Source organism: Aptenodytes forsteri, unplaced genomic scaffold, assembly GCF_000699145.1.
Source record: "Aptenodytes forsteri isolate BGI_AS27 unplaced genomic scaffold, ASM69914v1 Scaffold54, whole genome shotgun sequence".
NCBI classification, from domain to species: Eukaryota; Metazoa; Chordata; class Aves; order Sphenisciformes; family Spheniscidae; genus Aptenodytes; species Aptenodytes forsteri.
This window is the reverse complement of record NW_008796044.1, coordinates 13413866-13423146: the sequence shown is the minus strand read 5'-3', so window position 1 is coordinate 13423146 and position 9281 is coordinate 13413866. Positions and strand designations below refer to the sequence as shown.

The 9281-nt window shown below is 48.8% G+C and overlaps 2 protein-coding genes across 2 annotated transcripts in view; one reads left to right on the top strand and one right to left on the bottom strand.

The window, feature by feature from the left end:
- Nucleotides 1-210: 210 nt before the first annotated feature.
- On the top strand, nucleotides 211-6933 carry LOC103904395 (leukotriene C4 synthase-like). Its single transcript, XM_009285860.1, has 5 exons — nucleotides 211-268; nucleotides 3509-3608; nucleotides 5461-5531; nucleotides 6424-6505; nucleotides 6786-6933. Exons 1-5 carry the CDS (start codon nucleotides 211-213, stop codon nucleotides 6931-6933), a joined length of 459 nt encoding a protein of 152 aa, XP_009284135.1.
- Nucleotides 6934-8043: 1110 nt separating this feature from the next.
- Nucleotides 8044-9281, bottom strand: part of MGAT4B (mannosyl (alpha-1,3-)-glycoprotein beta-1,4-N-acetylglucosaminyltransferase, isozyme B) — a 26026-nt gene continuing 24788 nt past the window's right edge. The window contains exons 15-16 of the mRNA XM_019473800.1: nucleotides 9207-9281; nucleotides 8044-9099 (exon numbers count right to left, since the gene is read on the bottom strand). The exon at nucleotides 9207-9281 is cut by the window's right edge and continues 12 nt beyond it. Coding sequence (XP_019329345.1) covers nucleotides 9076-9099; nucleotides 9207-9281 — 99 coding nt within the window. The 3' untranslated portion in view covers nucleotides 8044-9075. The remainder of the gene's footprint in view (nucleotides 9100-9206) is intronic.

Sequence of the window (9281 nt, the reverse complement as noted above, 5' to 3'; positions counted from 1 at the left end):
TGTCTCGAATAGACGTTTTCGGATGGCTGGCTGCTTTGGAAAATTGTGTGGTGTGGGGAGAGTTAATGTGTGGTGGAGGAAACACGTGTTGCTGCAGAGCAGTAAGAAGGCTCTATTGTAGAGCATGCGGTAGTGGGAGGGTGGGAGAGAGGATTGGAGGGCAGCTGTACTCATCGCACCTGGCTAGGGTTTTGGTCCACAGTTGGCAACATGAGAAACCAGATAGACCTGCTGGCCGCTGTCACGGTTTTGGGAGTCCTGGAGCAAGGTAAATGTCCTTTATGTAATGCTAGGTTAGTAGTAAGCTAACTATATTAAACTTCATGGAACTTGGTTCCTGTATTTTGCTTGGAGTCTCTGTGGAATGAAAGTTGCTGTTTTCCAACATGTTAAAACAATGCAAATGTTTGGCCATTCGTGGTGGAAGTGTCATGCCTGAGGACGTTCATTATTTAATAGGAACTAAAAAGATCCGCAAAGCTCGAAGACAGTGTCTTAGAAGGAAATGAAATGTAAGTTTTACTTTTAAACTTAAAACAATTTCAACAGTAGAATGTCTTTTAAAGTAAAATATTTTCTGTGATTGAATTTTAGCAGGTAATTTGTTACTTAGAGTGGCTGGAGGTAGCCAAAATAAAGGCAGATTAATAAATATGCTGATGAAGAGGTCAGTGTACAAACATACATCGTACATATATAGAAAAGAGCATCTCGTACACATGTATTTCTCCTCTGTGACCGATACTGTTGTGTGTTCAATTCATATAGCTTAGCTGCACGGAGCGGACGACAAGATGAGTTGACAGCACACAGTAATTTGGAAACTAATGCAAGCCCTTCTGTTCAGAAATAGACGCGGACATCTTCAGAGAAACTCGGCAACTTCTCATGATTTAAATAGATGCGTTTGGTTTAGACCATTTAGAAAGAAGCAGTAGTGTTGCCAAGCTCTGTCTACCTCTTGTGTTTAATTGTGGGTCCTTCGGGCAAAGGCCTCTCCCCCTTGGGCTTCGGGAGAGTCACGGGAGGGGACGCTGCCCCTGCCTGGGGTGGGGACAGAGCACCCGTTTTATTCAAATCTTCACGTTTCTACGAGGGAAGGTTGGTTTGTTGGGTTTTTTAGTACTGAATTAATTCACTGTATCACACCTCTTTGCTTACAAATTGATGTGAATCTCTGAGCAGCCTGATGTATTTTTAGCCATCAGATGATAAATCTCTTAATATAAGCATTATTTAAAACAAATATGCTACTTGAAGAATAGAGTTCAAGATTTCTGAATTATTAGTAATTTCAGACAATTTACAGAGAAATATCAGCAACTACAAACGGAAGATACTTTTGTCTTATGAATTTTTTTGTTATGAATCACAAAAAACTAGTTTGTGAGGTTTTGTGGAGTGTATTTTGCTCTTTTCCCTAGAAGTCCATGCTGAGAAGGCTTGTGCAGCGTGGTTTTCTTCAACACCTCATTCTGAGAACTGTTTTTGGAGGGTAATTCTTCATCCTTAATGCTTCACCCGTACACCAAGTTTGGAGGACAGCTAGCCGTCCTCCAAAAGGCTCCTGCTCCTCTTGGGTGGGTGGTTTATATATTATCCATCCCCAAGCATAAGGGATCTGTTGCAGGACTTGTCTGAGTATTTGCCCCTGTATACAAGCAAGATGTTAAGCATAGAGCTGATGGAGATTCTTACCATGCTCGTCAGTCACAAGAATGCTACGTTAGGAAGGGTGCGGATGGCACGAAGCAGGATGAAGGCCGTTGCCTAGCACAGTCAGGCTTATGCCACAAGCCAGAGCTGCGCGCGATGCAGTAACTTTAGCTCAGTCCATTTCTTGAGAGGTGGCTGAGATGAGATCCTGAGAGCGTTAAATAGTTGCGTAGGAGAGATGTGCTTATCTGATGTGAAGAGGAGGTAACAGGACAGGTCGCACTTTCATCATCTTTTTCCCAGAGCTCCGTCAGCTGCTGCTGAATTTGCCTGTTGTGGGTTACTGCAGACCTAGCGGTCTGTTTTCACGGAGGGGGTGCTGTGTTACATCCTGCTGCATCTCAGATGCAGGATGATATCCTCCCCCTCGACCGCAATCAGTGTGCTACACACGAATCAGGAGGGGAAAAGCAAACTTGCTCCTCCCCACCTTTCTCTCCCAGCACCTCTTGTTTAGAGCTGGGTCACTGCACACAGTGGAAGACACGAGAACACACAGATGTTTTCTTAAGTGAATGTCCATGTATTTAAATGGATAATATGTTGTGTAATACACAGGTCGCATAGCATCAGATTATTTACATTTCTAATTCCCTTTTCTCCTACCTATGTTTTAATGCTTTTCTGCAGGCACGCATGGATCTGTCTTGTCTTTAATCTTGCAACATCTGTCCCTACTTTCCTGCTGTTCTGCTTTTATCTTCTTTGTTAGAAGAAGGCAAGGCAGTCCTTGTAGCCTGGCTCCTTGTCTCTCTGTTTGATGCTCTGGAAATGTTGCTACGTTAGGACCTTGCCAATCCAAGTGACTCGCTTAGCAGCATGCTGCCACAGCCACCAAAGTAATTGTTTTTTATAACTTAGTTTTCTCTTCTATGAAAATCCTTGTTATCCATAAAGGCAACAATGTAGTAGTGCACCTAAAAGATAAATACTTGAAACATCAGCAACGACCTGTGATTGTAAGAACTTTCATCAAATAGTGAAACAGTCCAAATCCTCATGTTAATGAGTTTTTATCATTAAGAAGTGACTTTCCATGTCCCTTACAAATGTTCAAAGGAGCGATGTAGCAGACACAGAGTTAGTACCTTGGCCCAAACTTGGCACAGGCAGTCGTTGGCAGCATGTCTGCTCCTTGAACTGTTCAAGCCTTGGGACTACCCTGCAGGAATGAAGTGGGAGGAATAATCTCCCCCTTCCCCATTTCCTTATATTGCCATGATTATGAGCATCTCTAATCGACTTGATATCCCAGTGCTTCACAGTTTGGATGCTGCTCCGTGACATGGTGCTGTCCTTGTACAACAGCTTTGTGCCCGCTGGGCATAACGGGAGGCATTATACGTTATTCCCATCAGACTGGCTGAGGGTGTACTAATACTCTAAATACAGAGTGCAAGATTAAAAAAAGAATCATAATTCTGTGATGGCATGTGGACTCGGTAAGGTTTTAATGTGCGTTGCTGGCCTTCCTGGGCGTGTTTGATCTGTTGGGGAGCAGCACCGAGGGCTCTGCTGCTGCGCGCTGGGTGTCAGACTATGCAAAGCGCCAGCCAGCACGTCGGCTCTGCGGTACATGTGCTCTGCTAGGATAACCAAATCGGAATTTAAAGTACAAGCCCGAAATAAATGGCATATTTATTCCAGGTCGTGCGTGACAGCCCTGGACTATGAACCTAGACAGTACCAGCTCTTTTCCTCTAACCACTTGCTTGATTCCAAGCTAGATAAAGCTTGGCTAAATAAAACGCTGCTGGACTGTTACCGCTCCTGTGTTCTTTTTTTTTTTTAGCCTATTTTGCACTGCAGGTGATCTATGCCCGGCGGAAGTACAAGATCTCCCCTCCCGAGACAACAGGTCACCCTGAATTTGAGCGGATCTTCAGAGCTCAGTAAGATTTTGACTTTTTTGTGGTGACTCCATCTAGATATGACTTGAGTCAAATGTCACTACCAGGAAAGACTGAAGTCACCCTCAAGTCACTTTTTCACTTATTGCTGCTGATACTAAATTTTTTTTTTTAATGCTTTGTGTGCAGAGGTCTGAGTTTTGATTTGGAGCACTTTGCTCTGGCTGGAGTGTTTCTGTCCATCCATGATAATCCTCCTTCTGGCATCGTCGGAGGCAGCCAAATTACAAATTAGTGTCTGTATGGAAGAGGTGCTGAGCATTAACGCATTATAATCATTAAGTTTAATATTAATGTTGGCTCCAAATTGTGAGAGTAGCTGAAGCTACATTAATAACCTAATACTTGCTCGTAAGTATTTGCTGTTGAATTGAAGCAAAGGGCCTTGCTGGCAGAACCAGCTACGAGGACTTTTTTTTCTTTTTTTAAGCCATTGTACTGTGAAAGTAGGCACTCGTGGGCCCATGCCGAGAGCTGTTTCTTTTTGCTCTGTTCCTATGGAGAGAGCAATGCTGGAGCTAAACTGGAAATATTCACAGATCCCTTCGGCTTCCAGCAAGCACCAGATTCCATCTTTCATCTCAGTCATGCTGTTTTGTAAGCGATTGAAAGGAACTGGCCGGAGCTGGTTTGAAGGGTAGTTCGAGCACGGCACTAAATCCTGAACAAAGCAGCTGCGTTTCCTTGCCAGCGTGCAGGAAGCATTTGTGGAGTGACAAAAACACCGGTTTCGGTCCTTTTGCAAGGCAGTGAAAGGCTAGCCTGCATGAGAGGCAGCAGCCTTTGCTAGCTGGGTAGCTGTTGATGAGGCTTTTAATTAAATACCGGGCTGTGCGTTAAAAGAGTTGTGATGTGGGCTGCGGTGTACCGGGGAGCCCTCTGCTATATTCTGCAGAGGAGGCAGCCTCAGGGAACTTGAGTTTGAGAAGGTATTTCTTCATTGTGGGCTTTTTCCTCCCTTTATTCTTTTCCCTGTGGAAAAGGATACAAATGGATAATTTGTTTTGATTTAAAAAAAAAAAAAAAGAGGGGAAGAAAGGTATTGATTTATTACTCACTCGTGGAAACCTGGCAGCCTCCCCTTGCTGAGGCTCAAACTGCATTTGCAGCGTAACGTTCTTCAGACTTTTTCCAGCTCCCAATCTGGCTCCATTCCCCTGAGGCTTGGTAAATTTTTGGCCAAATTTAAGGTTAAATTGGCTAGGGAACGGTTAAATGTAGGAGGAATGGAGAAACAAAACCATTGTCTCTAATAGCACAGCTCCCACTGTCCTTCCTCACAGAAAATCTGTATTTTTGTCAGTAAAAGAAAAAAGAAGGAATAAAACCTGGCTGCAGATCTGATCACCTTCTGCTGAAGTAAATCTGGGAGAAGGCTCCTTCTTGGAGCATGACTTGTGTGACACCTGAATTTGAGCTGTGCTCACCCAAGGGGAAGAGAATGCTCCTTAAATAATGTCAAGGAACCTCTACCCTTGCAGCTCTTAAGCCGTAGCTGCACTAGATGTCTGTGAAGGCACTGTGTGTGGGGCTGAGGATGGAGCCTGTCCAGCAAAGACAAATCTCCATCTCGGCCACGGCTCGTTGTTGCAGGGTCCATGTGAATGAGGATGAGGTGAACGGTGTGTGTTGTTTGGGTGCTTTTCTTTTCTGAAATACAGATATTGGGTGTCCTTGGTCGCAGAAAAGGCCCTTTCTCCACAGCACAGCAATGCCTCTTACCAGCCTTTTCAGTTTGCTCCGACGTGTGTTTCCAGCTCACCTCTCTGGCCTCGGTTAACTGGTCTCTGACGTACGGGATGCAGTTTTAATGCTCATCTCTGGTTCCCACCAGGGCGAATTGCTCAGAGTACTTCCCGATCTTCATCTCACTCCTCTGGGTTGCTGGAATCTTCTTCCATCAAGGTAAGGGGGATGGGGGGGGGATGACCCCAACCCAAACCACGTGTATCACATGGTCAGCCCTGAACTGGTCAGGCAGTTGGATTAGATGATAGTTGTAGGTCCCTTCTGACTGAAATAGTCTATTCTATTCTAAACAAACAAACAAAAACCCAATTTAAATCCCATTGCGGCTTGGGCATGTCCTCTCTGTACCTGTGAGGCTGTTACTTGGGGAAAGGAAAGTTCCCCTTTGGCCAGATGGACCAAGGAGCACCCCAACTCCAGCGTGCATGAAGCTGCTGGTAGCAGCCAAGCCGGTCTCCTGCCCAGAGGAGAGGTTTGGTGGCATCGGCAGCCTGTGCTCCACTGCCAGCGCCCGGCCGTCCCCCCACGCTTCTTCTCTTAGATAAGGTCAGGTTGGCTCGTGGCGCCAGGGCGGCGGTAGGGCCGAGAGCAGTGTAGCTCTCTGCTTTGGAGGCTGCTGCTTCCTGCTGCGCTGGGGAAGGAGCAAGCTGAAGCTGAGCTGCAACACAATACCCAAATCGCTATGTCAGAACGAGAAACCATAACCCAAACAATTAGTCATCCACGGCCCATCCGGTACCAAGCGGGTTTAGGGGATTTGGCTGCCGCTGCGGGGAAGATGCGAGGAAGGACCACGGCAGGGAGTGTTGCGAACCCAAGTCCCAGGGCAACTTCAGGGGGTAGAGAGCTTCATCCCTCACAAAAAGGAAAGGAAGAAAAACCATTTAAACTCCTGCATTTTAAAGCTGAGTCCCTCTATTTGGTTCTTGTGGTTGTGCCTCCATCTGCAGGGGGAAGTGGGGGCATGGGTGACTGAGCTGGGCTGCAGCTCCAGCAGTGTCCGGGGAACCCCAGCCCCATCAGGACTTGGCTTCCCTCTCCCCCGCAGGTGTGGCCACGGTGTGCGGGCTGCTGTACCTCTACACCCGCTTCAAGTACTTCCAGGGATACGCTGTGGCTGCGCAGGGACGGTTAGTATCCGGGGGCTGCGGGCACCCCAAACCAACCCAGGGAGGCTGGGTGCAGGATGCGTCCCCTGGGGCAGGTTTCCTTCCTGCGGGTGGGACTGAAGGCAGGTTTGCATCACCCCCTTCTCCCCCCCTCTCCTGCCCCACAGGCCCCTGCTCGTGGCCTCACCAGCTCTTCCTCAGCGCAGTCGCAGAGGAGCATGGGGGAATGCCAAGCCCTTGACAGCATGCTTCGTGTCCTGGGTTGGCTGGCGGTGTCTGACGGTGTTTTCTCCCCACGCAGGTTGGGGCCGCTATACGCCAGCACCCGGCTGCTCTGGCTGCTGGTGGGGCTGGCAGTGGCTGGGCTCCTGGCACACTTCCTGCTGCCCCACTCCTCTGCATGGATGGCGGCACTGGCGCAGCCCCTCCAGCTGCTCGGTGCCTGGTGAGCAGGGCTGTGGCTCTCCCAAAACCACTGCTCACCCTTGGTGGAGGGGAGCGTGGTCTGTGACTGAGTATCTCCCCAGCTCTGTGCTTACCTTTTGAAGGGAGGCAGATGCTGGCACTCCTCTGCTTACAAAGCTCCACTCTTCAGAGATAATTTCCCTTCTAGAAAGCAAACGCTACCCAGCCTCTGCCCCTGCTGATGGGCTTCACTGTCAGGTTTTGTAGCACCGTCTGCTCTAAAACCTTTACGCGTTGGCTCTGCCTCATGGACCACGGGTCGACCTGTATGCTGTTGTCACTCCTCCTTACTGCTGTAATGATCTATGTTGAAGGATCACACCATGGGTATACAAAAAATAAATTCCTTTTCAGTAGGAATCACCTGTGATTGTCAAAGGTGCTTGGGGACTGGGTGTGAGAACGTCTGAGGGTTAGGGGACTGGGTTGCATGGGAAAAGCTGCTGCAATTAAGACTAACTTGAAAGGATGGGTAAACTTGTCTAAAACCTTATCTAAATTTTGGGAAAAAAGCCTGACTCTAGTCCAAATGCTAATGTCAGTGTTTGGCATTGACTTGAATGATCTTGACTTGGCCCTGACTTCACTTACCACCGACCCACCAGTAGGACTTTGCCCTCTCTCTGGATTTCAACCTCTGCTGCAAACTTGGGGTTTGCAGGTAACTAAAGCAGGCATCAAGCAGGCAGCTCCTTGCTAAGCTGTATGTGGGTATAAAAAAACCAATGTATTTTGTAAGAAAGACAACTGTTCCACAATTGTACCCTTGGGTGTACAGATGCCCAAGCACCTTCCCTGCTCCCTGATGAGGAAAGACCTGACCAACCTCTCTTTTTTTAATAACTGGTGAAGATTTCTGTGGCGCTGGGGCAAAAAATAACCAGTCTCCCACTGGGCTGCTCTAAGTGCTTTCCCCAGCACGAGCAATGCTTTGGGAGTATCAGGTAGTGATGACTCCATTTAGGGTGTAGGGGCTACAGCTGGTCCCTGACCCCAGGGACATCCTGGGGAGGGGGAACAGGCAGGCAGAGCCAGAACCCGTGCCACCCCTCTTTCCCCCGCCCCTGCCCCCCCCCCCCCCGCCGCACCCAAGGTTTAAATTTAGATTTTATTACAGTGCACATTATTTTATATATTTATATATAGAGATGTACTTGAAAAATCAAATGTATCCAATAATAAAAAATACAGCACATTAAAGTAGTATAATGCATTCCAGTGTATAGCTGAAGAGACATTGGGATTTACACTAATCCCTACTATTTCTGAACTGGGCTACTTCTGCTTTTTTCCACCCCACCCCCCAAAAAAACCTCACACCAATCAATAACTGAAATAGTTATTTAAAAAGATGGTTTCTGCACTCAATCTCAAGGCATGAAGACACTGGAGACTTCACCGTGAGTTAAGGGGCTGTGTTCAATGCTGGCAGGCACAGTGTGGCATATTTTATTTTTTTGTTTTCCCTGCCATACTCATAGCTCCGACCCCTTTGGATTCGTTCCTCCTCTGCCAAAGGAGGGTCAGTCTTCACCCTCGCTTAATCCTCAAACTGTGGCCAGGACCATTGCCTGGGCGAAGGCAAGGCAGACCTCGGTCCCTGGCCGTCTCCATCCCAGCTCGCCTGCAGGGTCAGCCGGCAGGACTCAACGTGACCAAGCCCCCTCTCTGTCCCCAGTACAGCCAGTGATTGCCCTGTCCTGGGCTGAAGGTGCTTTTAGTCCCCACACTTGCTAAAGCTCATCCCGACCCCAAACTGTCCCGTGTTGGTGCGGCCCGAGTGGCACGCGTGGCAGCCATGCACCTGTGAGGGGCCGAGGGAGCGCCTGGGCCTTGCCGAGGGGAGCAAAGCCAGCCCTCTGCACGGGATATTCGTTTTTGCTTTTTGCTCTTCTTCCAGAGAAGATGATGTGGTGGCCCCACAGCGCCGGCTGGGGATGGTGGTGCCGGCCTGGCAGCCGGTTTGCCGAGGCCTGTCGGTGTGTGCCACCTCCCGGCAGCCGGGCCTGCGCCTCGCTGGCGTGGCTGTCCTTGTGCCCGGGCGAGGCGCCGCGGGGAGGAGGGAGCAGGAGGGGAGGGAGCAGGACCGGGATCCACGCGTGTGTCCACCCTTCCTCACGCCCATGTCACTCTGCTTTTTTGATAAAAATCTGAAAGGAGAGAGGGTTGGGATCAGAGAGAAGCCGGCGGAGGCGGCGGGGAGCCCCAAGCGAGGAGCTGGGCAGGGCTGTCCCTCTGCCGAAGAAGCCCAGCTTACCTCGCTCAAGATGATCCACACTGGGGAGTCGGTCTGGATGGACAACCTGATGGCCTCCAGCGGCCCGAAGGAGGG